This window comes from Anoplopoma fimbria, chromosome 23 (genome assembly GCF_027596085.1).
Source record: "Anoplopoma fimbria isolate UVic2021 breed Golden Eagle Sablefish chromosome 23, Afim_UVic_2022, whole genome shotgun sequence".
Lineage (NCBI taxonomy): Eukaryota > Metazoa > Chordata > Actinopteri > Perciformes > Anoplopomatidae > Anoplopoma > Anoplopoma fimbria.
Window position 1 is genome coordinate 145219 of NC_072471.1, and position 22375 is coordinate 167593.

Sequence of the window (22375 nt, forward strand, 5' to 3'; positions counted from 1 at the left end):
ATATGCATATATATATATACAATATATACTGTATATATATGTATATATATGTGTATATATATACACATGTATATACTGTATATATGTATATATATGTGTATATATACACATGTATATATATATATACTGTATATATATGTATATATATACAGTATATACATTTATATACATATATACACATGTATATATATATACACATGTATATATATATACACATGTAATATATATATATACATGTATATATATATATACATGTATATACATATATATATGTGTATATACATATATATATGTGTATATACATATATATACATATATATATATATATATATATATATATATATATATATATATATATATATATATATATATATATACATATATATATATATACATATATATATGGTATATATATATATATATATATATACATGTATATACGTATATATATATATACGTATATACACGTATATATATATATATACATATATATACGTATATATATATATATACGTATATACATGTGTATATATATATATGTATGTATATATATACGTATATACATATATATATATATATATATATATATACACATATACATACAGTATATATATATATACACACATATATATGTATATATATATATATATATATAACCCTATATACATGTATATATATATATACATATATATATATATACATGTATATATATATATACATATATATACATGTATGTATATATATACACATATACATATACATATATATATATATATATATATATATATATATATATATATACATATATATATGTATATATATATATATATATGTATATACATATATATATATATATATATATATATATATATGTATATATATGTATATACATATATATATATATATATATATGTATATACATATATATATATACATACATATATATATGTATGTATATATATGTATATATATATATATATATATATATATATATATATATATATATATATGTGTGTATACACATGTCCACCAGGGGGCAGTAGAGGCGGTAGAGGTCTCTGACATCGCGGATCAACGTGATGGAGGACCGGAGGAAGAACGGAGCTCTGTCCGGTCGTGATGAACCCGTTTGACGGCTCCGGTTCTCCCCGACATGAGGAGGCGGACAGCGGGGACAGCCGGTGTCCGTGGATCCGCTTCTCCTCCTGGCTGGAGTGTGTGTGTGTCGTTACCTTCGACCTGGAGCTCGGACAAGCTATAGAGGTACGAGCCTGTTAGCTTAGCATGGTTAGCATCGTTAGCATGGTTAGCATCGTTAGCATGGTTAGCCTCGTTAGCATGGTTAGCCTCAGGGTTCTAGAACGGATCGATATGAAATGAATGATCAGAGCAGAGACAGTCCAGAGTGGTTGTGAGGGGACAGGTGCTCCAGACCAGGTGGTCATGTGATCATGTGATGAGGTGACCAGGTGATCAGGTGGTCATGTGATGAGGTGATGAGGTGACCAGGTGACCAGGTGGTCATGTGATCATGTGATGAGGTGACCAGGTGGTCATGTGATCATGTGATGAGGTGACCAGGTGGTCATGTGATGAGGTGACAATGTGATGAGGTGACCAGGTGATGAGGTGGTCATGTGATCATGTGATGAGGTGACCAGGTGATCATGTGATGAGGTGACCAGGTGATCATGTGATGAGGTGGTCAGGTGGGCATGTGACCAGGTGATGAGGTGACCAGGTGATCAGGTGGTCATGTGATCAGGTGATGAGGTGACCAGGTGATGAGGTGACCAGGTGATCAGGTGGTCATGTGATGAGGTGACCAGGTGGTCAGGTCATACAAACAGTATCGTTGTTAAGAGGACAGGTGCCCCCCCCCGTGAAGCAGTAACCGTATGCAGAGTTACGGTTCAGCTCATACCTGCAGAGTTTACATACCTGTGAAGGAGTTCTGTGTGAGTGGTTCACTCCATGACGCCGATGGGAGCTGGCTCAGGGTTCCTTCAGGGTTCCTTCAGGGTTCCTTCAGGGTTCCTTCAGGGTTCCTTCAGGTTTCTGGATCATGTTCTGATTTCACAGGTTTTTGCAGTTCCTCATTGAGTTGGTGTCATTTGTACCAAACTCCATTAAAGTACTCACAATACTTCAGTGTTCTTCCATTCTAGATGAACGCATGTTAATGTTAATGTTAATGTTATTGTTGATGTTATTGTTAATGTTATTGTTATTGTTATTGTTAATGTTGATGTTATTGTTATTGTTAATGTTATTGTTAATGTTATTGTTAATGTTATTGTTGATGTTATTGTTAATGTTATTGTTAATGTTGATGTTATTGTTGATGTTATTGTTATTGTTGATGTTATTGTTATTGTTGATGTTATTGTTAATGTTAATGTTGATGTTATTGTTATTGTTGATGTTATTGTTATTGTTAATGTTATTGTTGATGTTGATGTTGATGATGATTAGAGTCCTGCTGCATCGACCAATAGGATGACTGATGAGATGATGACATATTTCAGTATTCGACGTCGTATTGGATTCTGAGCTTTTAAAACTTGGAATTTGGTGTTTTTGTGTTTTCAGCTGGTGTATCCTCAAGATGTGAAACTCACCGAGAAGGAGGTAGTTTTTCATTTTTCATTTTATATTGATTATATGTATTGATTATATATTGATTTTATTTATTGTAATTCATCATATTTGTTTGTTATTTGTTGTCAGAAAACCAGCATCTGCTACCTGTCCTTCCCTGACTCCTACTCAGGTAAATAAATAAAAAAACACTGAATAGTGCCGCACATGACCCTGAGGTCAAAGGTCAAATGTTTTACTTCATTTCCCAGGATGCCTTGGGGACACTCAGTTCAGCTTCAGGTTACGTCAGTCGGTCGGTCGAAGAGCGTTGAAGTTCAGAGAAGACGTTTACAACAGAGACGCCCCGCCCACCCTTCAGGTATTGATCATGTGACTCTTATTGATCAGTAAGAACCATGTGACACTGATTGATCCATTAGAACCATGTGACAGCTTATCAAAGGTTTGATTAATTTAATTAAGCCTTTATTAGTCCCACAATGGGGAAATTATTTCTCTGCATTTAACCATCCCGGAGGAGCAGTGGGCTGCAATGAAGCGCCCGGGGAGCAACTGGGGGTTAGGTGTCTTGCTCAAGGACACCTCGGCATGTTGCCAGTAGAGGGGTTTGAACCACCAACCTTGTGGTTACGGGACAAGCGCTCTACCTCATGTGCCAGTCAGACCGGAAACTACTGAACGTTTGTGATCACAGCTCAGAGAACCTTATATGGAGACGGAGGATTAGATTAACACGAATAAACGTTTATAAACAAACACGGATAAACCTTATAAACATTGACAAACATTGACAAACATTCACAAAAATGTATAAACATTTATAAAAATTCATACACATTCATAAACATTTATAAACATTAACAAACATTTATAAATATTCACAAACATTCATCAACATTCACAAACATTCATCAACATTCACAAACATTCATCAACATTCACAAACATTCATCAACATTCACAAACATTTAGAAACCTTTATCGACATTCACAAATATTAATAAACATTCACAAACATTCACAAACATTCATCAACATTCATAACCATTTATAACAAACACTTATAAACCTTATTAACAATCAGGAGCATTTATAAACATTCATAAACATTTATAAACAAACGCATAAAAACACTTGAAAACATTTATAAAGGAACTTTTGTCAACATGTACAGTTTGCCTCTTTGTGTCCACAGACTGAAGCGTCCCATTTCTTTGGTTACGTCTATTTCAGACAAGTGAAGGATGTTTCTGTGAAGAGAGGATACTTCCAGAAGGTCAGTTACCTGTTCACACCTGTTTTCACCTGTTTACACCTGATTAACCATGCCATATTTGTGTTTCAGTCTCTGGTGTTGGTATCCAGGTTACTGTACACTCACCTGTTTACACCTGATTAACCATGTGACTCTGTGTGTTTCAGTCTCTGATCCAGGTTAACACTCACCTGTTTACACCTGATTAACCATGCCATATTTGTGTTTCAGTCTCTGGTGTTGGTATCCAGGTTACTGTACACTCACCTGTTTACACCTGATTAACCATGCCATATTTGTGTTTCAGTCTCTGGTGTTGGTATCCAGGTTACTGTACACTCACCTGTTTACACCTGATTAACCATGCCATATTTGTGTTTCAGTCTCTGGTGTTGGTATCCAGGTTACTGTACACTCACCTGTTTACACCTGATTAACCATGCCATATTTGTGTTTCAGTCTCTGGTGTTGGTATCCAGGTTACTGTACACTCACCTGTTTACACCTGATTAACCATGTGACTGTGTGTTTCAGTCTCTGGTGTTGGTATCCAGGTTACTGTACACTCACCTGTTTACACCTGATTAACCATGCCATATTTGTGTTTCAGTCTCTGGTGTTGGTATCCAGGTTACCGTACACTCACCTGTTTACACCTGATTAACCATGTGACTCTGTGTGTTTCAGTCTCTGGTGTTGGTATCCAGGTTACCGTACACTCACCTGTTTCACTCGCTGCTGCAGATCGTTGCTCCTGAGTTCTTTGAGAAATTGGAGCCCTGTCTGGAAGCAGGTGATGATGTCATGCTTGCATCATAACCTTGGATGATTCACAACAATAGCAATGATGAATTGTCACCTGACGTCATGTCTTTCTCTCATCCTCAGTGTGTAACGAGATCGACCAATGGCCTTCACCTGTACCTGGAATGACCCTCAACCTTCCGGTGATGGGCGTGGTCTTACAGGTGAGTGGGGGCGTGGCCTTGGGGATGGGGGCGTGTCTCACTGTATACCAACTTATAATAATATAATATAACATGATATAATAAAATAATAGAAGAAGAATAATATGATATAATACAATAATATAATGTAATGTATAATAGAATAATAGAATAGAATATGATATAATAAAATTATTTAATATTGTATAACAAAATAATATACTAATAATAATAGGATATGATATAATAAAAAAAGTATTGTATAATATAATATTGTATAATATAATAATATAACATGATATAATAAAATAATGTAATATTGTGTAATATAATAATATAAAATCATATAACATAATATTCTGATATGGTCAGAGTATCCAGGAGACTTCTTTGTTTCTGTGTTGAACAACATAAAAAGTGAATTTCTTTCTTCTGACATCTTCATTTATTTTTTAAACTAAGTTTCTATCTTTCCATTGGTTTCATTTTTATTTGAACTTTATTGCAAATAAATAACATTTTCCGGTTTTATTTATTTTTTCAGGTTCGGATTCCATCAAAAGCCGACAAACCAGGAGGAAGTCCAGTGAGACAAACTGCTAAAGAGGTCAGGAAGAGAAAAGGACCTTTGATTATCAAACAAACTGTGAATGAACAATAAAGTTTTATTTGTGTCCTCAGAACCTCCTGCCGGCTCCGACTCTGCTGCCGACCATCCACGAACTGGACCTCTTCAGGTCTCTTATGTTCATATCAATAAATAAATGTATTGATTAACCAGGTAACATCCTGTTATCGAACAGTAATCAATAGTTTAACACATCTTCAGGTGTTTCCAGTCGGTCCTGATCCACCTGCAGATGTTCTGGGAGCTCATGTTACTCGGGGAACCGGTGGTCGTCATGGCACCGTCTCCCACCATCTCCTCGGAAATCGTGCTGGCTCTCGTCAGGTGACTGAACAGCCAACCAGAACACTCCTTTTTATTTTTTTATTTATATATATATTTATAAGTGTATATATAAATGTGTCAAACAGTAAAATCATCAGTCAGTCAGACACTGTACGCTGAAAGTGTGATGTCAGAGAGCTTCTGTTAGTCAATTAGAGGGCAGTGTTTGTATGGTTGCCATGGTAACAAAGCGTCCTCTCTCAGCTCCATCAGTCCTCTGAAGTTCTGCTGCGACTTCCGTCCGTATTTCACCATCCACGACAGCGAGTTCAGGGAGTACACCACCAGGACACAGGCCCCGTGAGTCACCTGTGCAGCTCTTATCTGTCTGTGTCTCACCTGTGTCTGTCTCACCTGTCTGTGTCTCACCTGTCTGTGTCTCACCTGCCTGTCTCAGGCCTAACGTGGTTCTTGGAGTCACCAATCCGTTCTTCATTAAGACTTTTCAGAACTGGCCTCACGTCGTCCGTCTGGGAGAAATCAAGATGGCGGGTAAAAGAAGTTCTTCTGTTGATTTAACTCTTTTCTTTGTGAAAGATGGCGACACCTGGTCTACCTGTATGAATGTTTAGTGTAGATCCAGCAGGTGTCACCTGGTCTACCTGTATGAATGTTTAGTGTAGATCCAGCAGGTGTCACCTGGTCTACCTGTATGAATGTTTAGTGTAGATCCAGCAGGTGTCACCTGGTCTACCTGTATGAATGTTTAGTGTAGATCCAGCAGGTGTCACCTGGTCTACCTGTATGAATGAAGGTGTGTCTGAATGTTGACTGACAGTAACCCAGCTTTGATTGGTCAGAATGTTCATCAGTGAACAACCATCTCTTCCAGGTGATTTACCTAAACAGGTGAAGGTGAAGAAACTGTCCAAACTGAAAACACTAGACACTAAACCAGGTAACACCTGAGTCTCTAATCACCAGTTTCATATTTCTAATAATTAGAGTATTATTTATTAATAGAAGTTAACTTCCTGTCTGCAGGGATCTACACAGCGTTCAAGACGTTTCTACACAAAGACAAGATTCTTATTAAGAGACTGTTGAAGGTGAAAACAGCCACATTTATTGATGTCAATATTTATTGATCCAAAGACGATTGATGATCAAACATTTTGAACTGTGTGCCTTCAGGGGATTCAGAGAAAACGACCCTCAGAGGTTCAGAGCGCCATCTTGAGGAGACACCTGTTGGAGCTCACGCAGAGCTTCATCATCCCACTGGTGAGGAAACAGCCAATCAGATTCTTTAGAAACATGTGATCAGGAGACAGGCTTTTGTTGGTTTGACTCTATTGATCATTTGCTGTTACAACATAATAAGTGTGTTGATTCAATATCTGGTTCATGAAGAATCAGTGTTTCATTCTAATTAATATCATAAGTTATTTAGATTTAAGTCCACATGTTTCTGATTCCTCAAACATTTACGAAAAATGAAAATGAAAATCGGCTTAATTGATCATATAAACATTGTTACATATATACACGAAATCTGCCTTCTGCATTTAACCCATCCCTGCGGAGCAGTGGGCTGCTAAGAGGGTTAGGGTAAATAATAGCTTCATTTAAACAGAGTGACAGAACGTCTGTTCACATTTGGCAGACTGACTGACTTCAATTCAATTTATTTTCCATAACCCAAAACCACAAATTATGACTCTGCCTCAGAATTTTCAAATGTTGTATCAAAGAATAGAAAGATTCTTTACAAGTAAAAGTTAATTTAACATCTTCTCGCCTGAAACTAACCGCTGACTTTTCTTGTGATGACAAACGATGGCTCATCCAATCATGAAGCAGGAAGTCAGACCCTGCTGTGTTAAACCCTGTCTCTTGTCTGTCAGGAGCGGTACATGGCGAGCCTGATGCCTCTGCAGAGATCGGTGACGCCGTGGAAGGTAAACAGGAAGTGGATCACCGGCGATGACCTCACGGCGACGTCAGCAGTCGGCTCATGTTTTTGTTTGTTCAGACTCCTCCTCAGATTCGACCCTTTAGTCAGGACGAGTTCATGTCCACTCTGGATCACACCGGGCCTCAGCTGACCTCCATGCTTAAAGGTGATTGGATGGGACTGTACAGGTGAGTCACTCAGGTGTCTGCAGGATGTAAACCAGAAGAAAGTCCTCCTATGACAGTTTTGGGACCCTTTTAGATTCTGCAGATACCGTCTGTATGCAGATGACATAGTCCTGTACTCCACCGAAGAGGTGGCCTTTCCTCATCTTCAGACAGACTGTAACATTGAATCTGTCACTTATTCTATCGTTAGGACCTCACTGCTCCTTCTACAGCATGGTAGGAAGGTCATCACTCACTCTATGAAGGTCACAACATTGGTACATTTCAGTCCATAACACCTTCTACTTTGGTCTTTGGTCCTAGAACAATCTGCAGGACAAACTTAAACTTAAGACCTGTATCTCCTTACCTTAAATTATATTAAAGGTAATAAAAAGGAAGTTGCTTCAATTAACTAACAAACGCATCACCACAGTGCTTTCTTGTTAACGTGCTGTATGACGTCATGTGTTGAGTCGTATCTGTTGTTGCTGCTCTGATTGGATGTCGCCTGTCATGTGTTGGATGCTGCTCTTTGACTGTCTTGTCTCGGTCTCACTTGTAATAGAGGTTTAAATCTCAATGTGACTTTCCAGTTAAATAAAGGTTTTATTGAATAAAGTTTAAGTTTTGTTCATTAAGTTGTAACTTTGAGAATAATGTCGTAATTCTGAAAATGAAGTACCTTCTAAGTCGTAACTTAAACGCATTCAAACATTCGTCTTGTGTCTTCAGTTTATTTTTACATTTAGTTCCAGGAAGTTTAAGAAGTATTTTATTGTTGTTTAAATTTGTTCTTGTTCTTCTTTTTTTATTAATAACTGACATTAACTTCCCTGTTGTTTGAACTCTGTACAGGAAATTCTTCAGGTCTCCGAACTTTGACGGATGGTATCGTCATCGACACAAAGAGATGACGCAAAAACTGGAGAGTCTTCATCTGGAGGTCATCTGTGACGCTGTGAGTTAGTTTATCTCATCGGACACACTGTAAACATCTGGATCCCTGAACATATTCATCACTGTAAACATCTGGGTCACTGTAAACATCTGGGTCACTGAACATATTCATCACTGTAAACATCTGGGTCACTGTAAACATCTGGGTCCCTGAACATATTTATCACTGTAAACATCTGGATCCCTGAACATATTCATCACTGTAAACATCTGGATCCCTGAACATATTCATCACTGTAAACATCTGGGTCACTGTAAACATCTGGGTCACTGAACATATTCATCACTGTAAACATCTGGGTCACTGTAAACATCTGGGTCCCTGAACATATTCATCACTGTAAACATCTGGATCCCTGAACATATTCATCACTGTAAACATCTGGGTCACTGTAAACATCTGGGTCACTGAACATATTCATCACTGTAAACATCTGGGTCACTGAACATATTCATCACTGTAAACATCTGGGTCACTGTAAACATCTGGGTCACTGAACATATTCATCACTGTAAACATCTGGATCCCTGAACATATTCATCACTGTAAACATCTGGGTCACTGTAAACATCTGGGTCACTGAACATATTCATCACTGTAAACATCTGGGTCACTGAACATATTCATCACTGTAAACATCTGGGTCACTGTAAACATCTGGGTCACTGAACATATTCATCACTGTAAACATCTGGGTCACTGTAAACATCTGGGTCCCTGAACATATTCATCACTGTAAACACCTGGGTCCCTGTAAACATCTGGATCACCTTAAACATCTGGGTCACTGTAAACATCTGGATCACCTTAAACATCTGTCCCATTTTAACCCTGGTTTCTGCCTCTCAGGACCTGGTGAGTTGGACTAAAGACAAGTCTGAGGTGGAAATCGTCGACTTGATTCTGAAGCTGAGAGAGAAACTGGTGAGAATAAATGAATACTCATTATATACATTTACTGTGATACTGTGTATACTATGTGTTTTAGTGAACAGTTCGATTTAATCTAAACAAACAACAGTTTGTTGTTTCATTCTTAAAATATTATTTTTCTGAACATTTCCTAAACTTATAACTATCTTCAAAATGTTTATTCTTCCCTTGAATACAGGAAGTGACTTTCTGACTGACGCTGTTTTTCAGATTAAAGCTCGTCGGCAGCAGCTGCAGCTGAAAGACGGAGTTTCAGACAAACTGGACTCTTTTATAGATTCTATCATCGGATCTCTGCCTGAAGACCTGCAGGCGGTGCTGAGTACACGCTGAGTACACAGAGCACACATCTTTCCTTTTACCATTAATTCTCCACCAAACTGAATTAAATGAGATTTGACTCGTTGATTCTTCGTTAAATGAATGTTTAAACTTAAAACTTCATTTGTTTCTTTTCACTTTCATCTCCACCTGTTTATTATTATATTATTATTATTTATATTTATCTAAACACATGATTGTTTAAAGGATAAAACTTTATTAGAACTTCAAACTTGAACAATGACCAGATGAAGTGTTATTTTTCTATGAGATTATTATTAATAATATTTATAATATTGTGTTGTTTGTCTTTTCTTTTTTATCTCAAACCATCTGTAAATATTTTGTTTGGATTTGAAAAGTAAAATTTTATTCATGTTCACATTTTGTCGTCTTTGTTTATTATATTCTTTTGGTACATATTGATCAATATATTGATCTGAATGACGTATCAGCCGTGTTCTCATGAAGAACTTCAGAAACACCATTAATATGAACAAGCTGGAGACGTTAAAAACAGACGCAGTGTTATGATGAAAAACGTAATATCTGATATATTATTATAAATTAAAGTTGTGATTCTATAACTAAAATCAATGATGTTGAGGTTTAAAGGCCAAACAAACAAAAGTAACTGTAAAACAATGTGAAACTTTCTGAAATTAATAAACTCTTAATTAATTTCATAACTTCAAAATGAACAACACTGAGTTTGTGAAGCAGGAAAGTATTTTAATTTATACATTTTATATACATTTTATATATATATATATAAACAAACAATCAATCAAAAATAAGAAAAATATATCATTGATAAGAAGAATTGAATCCACCAAAGTTTGGTTAATTCTTGTTCAGCCCCATGATGTTTCTTCTTCAGGTGTTTTATCTCTTGTTGGTCCACCAGGTGGCGCCCTTCAGCCCCATGACAGTGTGTTTCTCCTGCGGGCTGAAGTGCAGGATGGTCAGGATGGCGTTGAGCGTCTGCTGCCTCCCGCTGGCGTCCTGTAGGGTCAGGAACTTGTAGATGACGTTCTTCAGGTACTCCATGTTGGCGCCCTCTCTGCTCTGATCTCTGATCAGTTTGTCGAGTTGTCCTTTCAGCTCAGACGCTTCCTCGCCGTGGCGCTCCCCGTTGGCGATGAGTCTGGCCTGCAGCTGGTGGACGTCCTCCTCCAGCTGGTGTTTCTTCCGCCGCAGGCTTCCCACCTCGACCTCCTTCCTGGCCAGCTGCTCGGCGTACAGCAGCATCGTGGGCTCGTTGGGCGTCGCCCGTCGCAGGGCCTGGCTGATGATGTCACCCTCCGTCTCCGGGCCGGACTCGTGCTCGCGGTCGGCAGTTCTGTCGGTGTCGTTGCCGCAGACCGGCGCCGCGGCCCGCAGCCTCTCCAGCTCCTGGTCCTTCTCGTCCAGCAGCGCCATGGTCCTCTCCCTCTGTTTGTGGAGCTCCGCCTCCAGTCGCAGCAGGTCGTCACGATGCGCCGCCTCCACCCGCTCCGCTTCCTGCTTGTTGGCGTGCTGCAGCGCCGCTGCCTGCTGCTGCCGCTCCTCCAGATGGCGGCGGTGTCGGGTCTCGGCCTCGTCGCTCTGGATCCTCAGGTTGATGTACTTCTCCTTCAGCTCGGACAGCTGGTCCCGGACCTCCTCCAGCTCCTTGGCCTGGCAGCCATCTTTGGCGTTCTTGTTCTTGAGCACCACCTGAGCTCGCAGCTTGTAGCGTTCGAACTCGTCCTTGAGCTGCTGGAGCTCCTGCTGGTAGAACACGGAGGCTTTGTCTCCGCCCAGCTCTGGGGGGGTCTCCACCAGGTTGTGGATGTTCTGGTCCGGGTTCCTCTGAGCCGCCAGCAACAGCAGCTTCTTCACCTTCTCCAGCTTTTCCTTCAGCACGCCAACGTCCAGCTGAGACTCGTCCACGCCGAGGTCAGAGGTCATCCTGCTGGAGACGGAGATGGCCAGTGTTTTGTTCTCGGTGTCCAGCTGCAGGATCCGGTCTCTGAGTCTCTGAGCCGTCTGCTGGTCTCTCTGCCTCGACTTCTCACAGGAACCCAGCAGCTCCGACAGTTCAGAGACTCTCTGCTCCAGACCGGCGACCCTGGTCTCTGCAGCCTGAGCGCGCTCACGGAATCGATCCTCCGCCTCGCAGGCCTGCCGAGACACAAACAGTCCAGAGTTACTCAGCTGGTTTAGTTGGTCAGGGTCTCAGTCTTACCTTTCTGGTCTCCAGGTGGATCTGGTTTAGTTGGTCAGGGTCTCAGTCTTACCTTTCTGGTCTCCAGGTGGATCTGCTGCTGGAAGTGTTTCTTCAGCTCCGTCAGCTCTTGCTGCAGTTCGTTCACTCTGGGATCTGGTTTCTTCTGGTCCTCCTCGGCAGCCTGCAGCCTCCTCCTCAGCTCGTCCCTCTCCTCCCTCACCTGGTTCAGGTGAGCCTCTGACTCCGCCCCCCGGTCCACGGCCTGTGATGTCATGAGGAGAGTAGTGTTGGCGTCCTGCAGGCGGAGCTCTGCGTCCTGTCGCAGGTCTCTCTCCTGCTGCAGGATCCTCTGCAGCTCCCTGAGCTGCTGGACGTGGTCTCCCTGCTCCTGCTCCCTCTCGTGCTGCTGCGTGATGATGCGAGCGCGGCTCTCGGCCAACTGCTGCTGCAGGGCCCGCAGCTCCGCCTCCTGCTGCGTCGTCATGGAGACCAGACGGTCCTGGAGCTCCTCCACTTCCTGTTTCAGCTGACGCTTGTCGGCCTGAAAACTGGCTTCCATCCGGGACTTCTCGTGCGTCACCGTGGAGAGGGCGCTGGTGAGCGTGCTCAGTTGGTTCTTCAGCTGGGCGACTCGGCGGTCCACCTCTGTGCTGGGAGGGGGCGTGGCCTGCTGTTGCTGCTCCGCCCCCATGCCGCTGCTCTCCGGGCTGCCGGCGCTCGTATCGGACCTCAGGGTCTGCAGGAAGAGAACTCACACGTTGGACTTCAGAGTGAACATCCGTCTGATAAGTGAGAGTTTGATTGATGTGATTAAAATAAAGTTTGACTTTTAAAAATGTACCATTGAGCTGGACTTGGCTCCTGGTTCTCCCTGGTCCTCCTCGCTCTGGTCCCCTCTGGTGGTCTCACTAGACACGTCCACGGATGCTGCCGTGTCCACGCTGTCCTCACTGTGCAGCGAGCAGCCGTCCTCTGGGAGGTCCGAGGTCGAGGTAGTGTCTAGGCCTTGCTGGTTCAGGTCCACCTCCTGGGTCACGGACAAGACCTTCAGACTGGCCTCAAGGGCCTCCTTCTCCTTCAGAAGACTCTTATAGGCCCGGACCACGTCTTTGAAGCGAGTCTGGTACTGGACCAGCTGCTTTTTCTGGGACTCGATGGTGTCCAGCAGCTCCTTCCTGCCGGGACCGCCCCCAAAACTCATCCCGAACTTCTCCATGTCTCTGAGGGTCTACAGGGGCCGGGTCAGTCTGAGGGTCTACAGGGGCCGGGTCAGTCTGAGGGTCTACAGGGGCCGGGTCAGTCTGAGGGTCTACAGGGGCGGGTCAGTCTGAGGGTCTACAGGGGCCGGGTCAGTCTGAGGGTCTACAGGGGTCGGGTCAGTCTGAGGGTCTACAGGGGCCGGGTCAGTCTGAGGGTCTACAGGGGTCGGGTCAGTCTGAGGGGCTACAGGGGTCGGGTCAGTCTGAGGGTCTACAGGGGCCGGGTCAGTCTGAGGGTCTACAGGGGCCGGGTCAGTCTGAGGGTCTACAGGGGCCGGGTCAGTCTGAGGGTCTACAGGGGCCGGGTCAGTCTGAGGGTCTACAGGGGCCGGGTCAGTCTGAGGGTCTACAGGGGCCGGGTCAGTCTGAGGGTCTACAGGGGTCGGGTCAGTCTGAGGGTCTACAGGGGCGGGTCAGTCTGAGGGTCTACAGGGGCCGGGTCAGTCTGAGGGTCTACAGGGGCCGGGTCAGTCTGAGGGTCTACAGGGGCCGGGTCGGACCATCATCATGCAGGACCAGAACGGGTTTGTTGGTTTCTGAAAAGACAAAAGAAAGGTTTTCATGCGTGTGCTGTTTGACTGATGACTGAACACGCTTCATGTTTCATGAGCAAACATTAAAAGGTCAAAGGTCAACTCACTAAATCTGTCAGATAACGTATTGAAGTAGAAGTACCTCACATGTACTTAAACACGGTGAACGAGCACAAACATTCACCCGTTAATATTACATTAAACTACATCACAGTACAGTACTATATATTATATTATATTATATTAACATTACATTACAGTACATTATATTACATTATATTATATTAACATTACAGTACATTATATTACATTATATTATATTAACATTACAGTACATTATATTATATTAACATTACAGTACATTATATTATATTATATTCAATTCAATTCAGTTTATTTTGTAGAGCCCAGAATCACAAATTACAAATTTGCCTCAGAGGAGCTTTACAATCTGTACACATGAGACATCCTCTGTCCTTAGACCCTCACCTCCTCTGTCCTTACACCCTCACATCCTCTGTCCTTACACCCTCACCTCCTCTGTCCTTACACCCTCACATCCTCTGTCCTTAAACCCTCACATCCTCTGTCCTTAGACCCCTCTGTCCTTACATCCTCTGTCCTTACACCTCTGTCCTTAGACCCTCCATCCTCTGTCCTTAGACCCTCACCTCCTCTGTCCTTACACCCTCACATCCTCTGTCCTTACACCCTCACATCCTCTGTCCTTACACCCTCACATCCTCTGTCCTTATCCTCTGTCACCCCTCACATCCTCTGTCCTTAGACCCTCACATCCTCTGTCCTTAGACCCTCACCTCCTCTGTCCTTACACCCTCACATCCTCTGTCCTTCCCTCACATCCTCTGTCCTTAGACCCTCACCTCCTCTGTCCTTACACCCTCACCTCCTGTCCTCACACCCTCACCTCCTCTGTCCTTACACCCTCACCTCCTCTGTCCTTAAACCCTCACATCCTCTGTCCTTAGACCCTCACATCCTCTGTCCTTACACCCTCACATCCTCTGTCCTTCCCTCACATCCTCTGTCCTTAGACCCTCACATCCTCTGTCCTTACACCCTCACATCCTCTGTCCTTACACCCTCACCTCCTCTGTCCTTACACCCTCACATCCTCTGTCCTTAAACCCTCACCTCCTCTGTCCTTAGACCCTCACATCCTCTGTCCTTAGACCCTCACATCCTCTGTCTTTAGACCCTCACTTCCTCTGTCCTTACACCCTCACTTCCTCTGTCCTTAGACCCTCACATCCTCTGTCCTTAGACCCTCAGCTCCTCTGTCCTTAGCCCCTCACCTCCTCTGTCTTTAGACCCTCACCTCCTCTGTCCTTAGACCCTCACATCCTCTGTCCTTAGACCCTCACATCCTCTGTCCTTAGACCCTCACATCCTCTGTCCTTAGACCCTCACATCCTCTGTCCTTAGACCCTCACATCCTCTGTCCTTACACCCTCACCTCCTCTGTCCTTAGACCCTCACATCCTCTGTCCTTCCCTCACATCCTCTGTCCTTAGACCCTCACATCCTCTGTCCTTCCCTCACATCCTCTGTCCTTAGACCCTCACATCCTCTGTCCTTAGACCCTCACATCCTCTGTCCTTACACCCTCACATCCTCTGTCCTTAGACCCTCACATCCTCTGTCCTTACACCCTCACATCCTCTGTCCTTAGACCCTCACATCCTCTGTCCTTACACCCTCACATCCTCTGTCCTTAGACCCTCACACCCTCTGTCCTTACACCCTCACCTCCTCTGTCCTTAGACCCTCACATCCTCTGTCCTTCCCTCACATCCTCTGTCCTTAGACCCTCACATCCTCTGTCCTTCCCTCACATCCTCTGTCCTTAGACCCTCACATCCTCTGTCCTTAGACCCTCACATCCTCTGTCCTTACACCCTCACATCCTCTGTCCTTACACCCTCACATCCTCTGTCCTTAGACCCTCACATCCTCTGTCCTTCCCTCACATCGGCACAGGAAAAACTCCCCTAAAAACCCCTTTAACAGGGAGAAAAAAGGAAGAAACCTCTGGGAGAACGACAGAGGAGGGATCCTTCTCCCAGGATGGACAGAATGCAATAGATGTCATGTGTACAGAATGAGCAGCATAACAGAGATACAACACATTCAATGTATATGACATAAATGATTCATATAATAAGACTACTTATAATAACAGCAGCAATTATTACAGTAGAATTATATATTATATTAACATTACATCACAGTACATTATATTATATTATATTATATTAACATCACAGTACATTATATTATATTAACATTACATCACAGTACATTATATTATATTAACATTACATCACAGTACATTATATTATATTATATTATATTAACATTACATCACAGTACATTATATTATATTAACATTAACATTACATCACAGTATATTATATTAACATTACATTATATTATATTAACATTACATTATATTATATTAACATTACATTATATTATATTATATTAACATTATATTATATTAACATTACTGTGACGACCCCGCCTACTTATTGACTACCTGTCTTCATTAAGGTGATCAGCTGATTGGCTGTTGTGGCTGCTACTCATTGGCCCTCCTTACAGGCGTCCACACCTTTTGGGGTTTTCGTTGGCGGTTTTGTTAAAGTTATGTTTTGTATGGAAATAAACCTTTATTTTATATTGGTAATGCACCGTCTCTCCCGTTGTTGTCATCGCCGTTGAGCCGGGTTATGAGTAATGGGCCACTTCGCTGTCTTGCTGGTCCGGCTCGGGCATAACGGTGTGTTTTGCTTGGTCCTAGTGGTGGTCTTGGTCCTAGTGGTGGTCTTGCTTGGTCCTAGTGGTGGTCTTGGTCCTAGTGGTGGTCTTGGTGGTCTTGAGATGGCTGAATGTGAAGCGTTTGTGGCGGCTCCGTCAGAGGAGGCCTTGGACAAGTGTACAAAGGAACAGTTGTTGAAACTGTCGGAGTATTATTCGGTGGCCGGGATAGAAAGGAAGCGTAAAGAAGATATTAAAATTGCTTTGAAGGTAAAACGTATTGAACTGGGAGTCCTTACGTCTGGCCCGGTGCCAGCTTCTCCACCTGCCGTAGGCATGTCTTTTCAGACTCAGGGGCTGACGTTTGAGCAGCAAAAAGAGCTCCTCACGATGCAGTTGGAACATGAGAGATTTAAGTGTGAGATGGAAGCTAAAAAACAGAGCTGGAGGTGATCCGCCAGCGGGAGGGTTATCGTCTGGCTGCTGAGAGGCAGGAGGAGAGGTGTCTGGGGTCGGTGCGCGGTCCTTTAATGAGAGGGATCCTGACTCATTCTGTGTGCTGTTTGAGCGTGTTTCTGATGAGGACTGTGCTCTGCTGCTCCAGTGCGTCCTCACAGGGAAGTCCTCACAGGTAAGTCCTCACAGGTAAGTCCTCACAGGTAAGTCCTCACAGGTAAGTCCTCACAGGTAAGTCCTCACAGGTAAGTCCTCACAGGTAAGGCGGTAGTTCTGTTAAGATAAAGTCTGCAGTGCTGAAGGCTTATGAAGCATATCGCCAACGTTTTTAATGAGAGGGATCGCGCTTGGGAAAGGGAAAGTGTCCAGACCTATGTTGAGTTTGTTCGGGATTTAACTACCCATTTAACTACCCATTTAACTACCCATTTAACTACCCATTTAACTACCCATTTAACTACCCATTTTAAACGTTGGTTGGCTGCGCTGGATATATCTACTTTTGATGAGTTGTGTGAGTTAGTGATTTTGGAGCAGTTTAAGAATACGCTACCTGGTTTGATTGCGACCTACATTAGTGAACGGAAGGTTGCCTCTGCTGCAGAAGCTGCTCCATAAGGCGATGATGCTGCGGTGGAAACAGGCGAGCTGTGGCGGCGGCTGACCAGACGCGTTCCGGGACGTCTGGCATGTTTAGATCCGAGTCTCACTCACGGAGCAACGTGGACACCAGTAGAACCTGTTACTGTTGTCGTGAGATGGGCCATGTGAAGGCTGGTTGTCCGGTGTTGTGGTCTAAACATAGGGTTAGGGGCTGTGGTTCTAAAGGGTTCCCCTCTGTCCGTGAGCCGGAGGTTCTGGACGCTCCTTTCATTAGAAGTGGTTTTGTATCGTAGTTGGTAGCGATGTTAAAGTCCCGGTTACAGTCTTGAGGGACACAGGGGTATGATTCCTATATGACTGAGTCAGTGGACCGTGTTCTCAGTGAGGGATGGGGTTGACGGTTCTACCCGGGCCTTTGCATCAGGTGGTCCTGGGTTGTGAGCTCGTTGCCTATAGAGGGGTTCATGTTATTCTGGGCTGATGCTCCTCCCTCACCTGTGGTTAGCTCTGTCCGGTTAGTACTGTCTCTGACTGGAGGTCCAGTGAGGTACCTGAGGTTCTTTCAGCCTGTGTGGTTACACGAGCAATGAGTAAGGCTGAGCCTGAGTTATCAGATGGGGAGCTTGAATACAATAAACTAATATAAATACAATAAGTCAATAAACTAATATGAATACAATAAACTAATATAAATACAATAAACTAATATAAATACAATAAACTAATATAAATACAATAAACTAATATAAATACAATAAACTAATATGAATACAATAAACTAATATGAATACAATAAACTAATATAAATACAATAAACTAATATGAATACAATAAACTAATATAAATACAATAAACTAATATGAATACAATAAACTAATATAAATACAATAAACTAATATGAATACAATAAACTAATATAAATACAATAAACTAATATGAATACAATAAACTAATATAAATACAATAAACTAATATGAATACAATAAACTAATATAAATACAATAAACTAATATAAATACAATAAACTAATATGAATACAATAAACTAATATAAATACAATAAACTAATATGAATACAATAAACTAATATAAATACAATAAACTAATATGAATACAATAAACTAATATAAATACAATAAACAATAAACTAATATAAATACAATAAACTAATATAAATACAATAAACTAATATAAATACAATAAACTAATATAAATACAATAAACTAATATAAATACAATAAACTAATATAAATACAATAAACTAATATAAATACAATAAACTAATATAAATACAATAAACTAATATGAATACAATAAACTAATATAAATACAATAAACTAATATGAATACAATAAACTAATATGAATACAATAAACAATAAACTAATATGAATACAATAAACTAATATGAATACAATAAACTAATATAAATACAATAAACTAATATAAATACAATAAACTAATATAAATACAATAAACTAATATAAATACAATAAACTAATATAAATACAATAAACTAATATAAATAATACAATAAACAATAAACTAATATGAATACAATAAACTAATATGAATACAATAAACTAATATAAATACAATAAACTAATATAAATACAATAAACTAATATGAATAAACTAATAAACTAATATAAATACAATAAACTAATATGAATACAATAAACTAATATAAATACAATAAACTAATATGAATACAATAAACTAATATAAATACAATAAACTAATATAAATACAATAAACTAATATAAATACAATAAACTAATATAAATACAATAAACTAATATAAATACAATAAACTCAATAAACTAATATAAATACAATAAACTAATATAAATACAATAAGTCAATAAACTAATATAAATACAATAAACTAATATGAATACAATAAACTAATATAAATACAATAAACTAATATAAATACAATAAACTAATATAAATACAATAAACTAATATAAATACAATAAACTAATATAAATACAATAAACTAATATAAATACAATAAACTAATATAAATACAATAAACTAATATAAATACAATAAGTCAATAAACTAATATAAATACAATAAACTAATATAAATACAATAAACTAATATAAATACAATAAACTAATATAAATACAATAAACTAATATAAATACAATAAGTCAATAAACTAATATAAATACAATAAACTAATATGAATACAATAAACTAATATAAATACAATAAACTAATATAAATACAATAAACTAATATGAATACAATAAACTAATATAAATACAATAAACTAATATAAATACAATAAACTAATATAAATACAATAAACTAATATGAATACAATAAACTAATATAAATACAATAAACTAATATAAATACAATAAACTAATATAAACAATAAACTAATATAAATACAATAAACTAATATAAATACAATAAACTAATATGAATACAATAAACTAATATAAATACAATAAACTAATATGAATACAATAAACTAATATGAATACAATAAACTAATATAAATACAATAAACTAATATAAATACAATAAACTAATATAAGTCAATAAACAATAAAATACAATAAACTAATATGAATACAATAAACTAATACAAATACAATAAACTAATATAAATACAATAAACTAATATGAATACAATAAACTAATATAAATACAATAAGTCAATAAACTAATATAAATACAATAAACTAATATGAATACAATAAACTAATATAAATACAATAACTAATATGAATACAATAAACTAATATAAATACAATAAACTAATATAAATACAATAAACTAATATGAATACAATAAACTAATATAAATACAATAAACTAATATAAATACAATAAACTAATATGAATACAATAAACTAATATAAATACAATAAACTAATATGAATACAATAAGTCTCCGGGTCTCACCTGATGAACATCCGGGTCTCAGCTGATGAACATCCGGGTCTCAGCTGATGAACATCCGGGTCCTGACTCGAGCTGCGGACCTGAAGTCTTTTATTTCGCTGCAGACTGTGAATGTTGAGAATCTGCGTTAACCGGAGCGACTGTCACCAGCAGCCGCCATCTTGGTCTGAACCGGAACCGGAACTGGAGGAGGAACCCGGAACCCGATGCTGCGTTCACTGCGGTCAGGGAAAAGACACAACCGAAATATAATAACATGTTTTTATTACTATTATAAGATAAGATAATCCTTTATTAGTCCCGCAGCGGGGAAATGTGCGGGCTTACAGCAGCAGAGAGTAAAGTGCACACAAGAGACGAAGACAAGATACAAAATAAAAATGAAAATAAAATAAAAAAGTATTATAAATAAGCAATAAAAAAAAAACAGTAGAAAATCAACAACAATTATCATTGTTGTTGTTTAGAAAATACCGACTACAAAACAAAAGATGAAAGAAAAAAGAGCAACAGTATGAGAGAAATAATATCTAAAACATTATCTTATCTTATCTTATGAATAAATGTCATAAAACATGAGGTGAATAAATGTCATAAAACATGAGATATGAATAAATGTCATAAAACATGAGATGAATAAATGTCATAAAACATGAGATGTGAATAAATGTCATAAAACATGAGATGTGAATAAATGTCATAAAACATGAGCTATGAATAAATGTCATAAAACATGAGCTGTGAATAAATGTCATAAAACATGAGATGAATAAATGTCATAAAACATGAGCTATGAATAAATGTCATAAAACATGAGATGTGAATAAATGTCATAAAACATGAGCTGTGAATAAATGTCATAAAACATGAGATGTGAATAAATGTCATAAAACATGAGATGAATAAATGTCATAAAACATGAGCTGTGAATAAATGTCAATAGATATATGAGAGGTTTATTATGTTTAAAGACCAACAGAAGGTTTACTATCATATCATTTATTACTATCATATCATTTATTACTATCATATCATTTATTACTATCATATCATTTATTAAATCATATCATTTATTATATCATTTATTATATCATATCATTTATTACTATCATATCATTTATTAAATCATATCATTTATTATATCATATCATTTATTATATTATTTTATTATATCATTTATTATATTATTTATTATATCATATCATTTATTGTATTATTTATTATATCATTTATTATATTATTTATTATATCATATCATTTATTGTATTATTTATTATATCATTTATTATATCATATCATTTATTATATTATTTATTATATCATATCATTTATTGTATTATTTATTATATCATTTATTATATCACATCATTTATTATATCATTTATTATATCATATCATTTATTATATTATTTATTATATCATATCATTTATTGTATTATTTATTATATCATTTATTATATCATATCATTTATTATATTATTTATTATATCATTTATCACATCATTTATTATATCATTTATTATATTATTTATTATATCATTTATCACATCATTTATTGTGATAAATACTGTTATAAGACTGTTAAACAGT

At 38.7% G+C, this 22375-nt stretch overlaps 2 protein-coding genes across 2 annotated transcripts; one reads left to right on the plus strand and one right to left on the minus strand.

The window, feature by feature from the left end:
- The first annotated feature begins 1045 nt into the window (after positions 1-1045).
- dennd6b (DENN/MADD domain containing 6B) lies at positions 1046-10321 on the plus strand. Its single transcript, XM_054624456.1, has 20 exons — positions 1046-1263; positions 2593-2631; positions 2731-2773; positions 2853-2962; positions 3800-3880; positions 4547-4652; positions 4748-4827; positions 5351-5413; positions 5488-5543; positions 5636-5758; positions 5963-6058; positions 6156-6250; positions 6591-6656; positions 6743-6807; positions 6893-6982; positions 7606-7659; positions 7734-7843; positions 8681-8783; positions 9633-9707; positions 9927-10321. Exons 1-20 carry the CDS (start codon positions 1120-1122, stop codon positions 10047-10049), a joined length of 1722 nt encoding a protein of 573 aa, XP_054480431.1. The 5' UTR covers positions 1046-1119; the 3' UTR covers positions 10050-10321.
- Positions 10322-10763: 442 nt separating this feature from the next.
- Positions 10764-13554, minus strand: gcc1 (GRIP and coiled-coil domain containing 1). Its single transcript, XM_054624678.1, has 3 exons — positions 13070-13554; positions 12299-12964; positions 10764-12182 (listed from the first exon to the last, which is right to left on the minus strand). The coding sequence occupies exons 1-3, from the start codon at positions 13442-13444 to the stop codon at positions 10923-10925; spliced, it is 2301 nt and encodes a 766-aa protein (XP_054480653.1). The 5' UTR covers positions 13445-13554; the 3' UTR covers positions 10764-10922.
- Positions 13555-22375: the final 8821 nt, after the last annotated feature.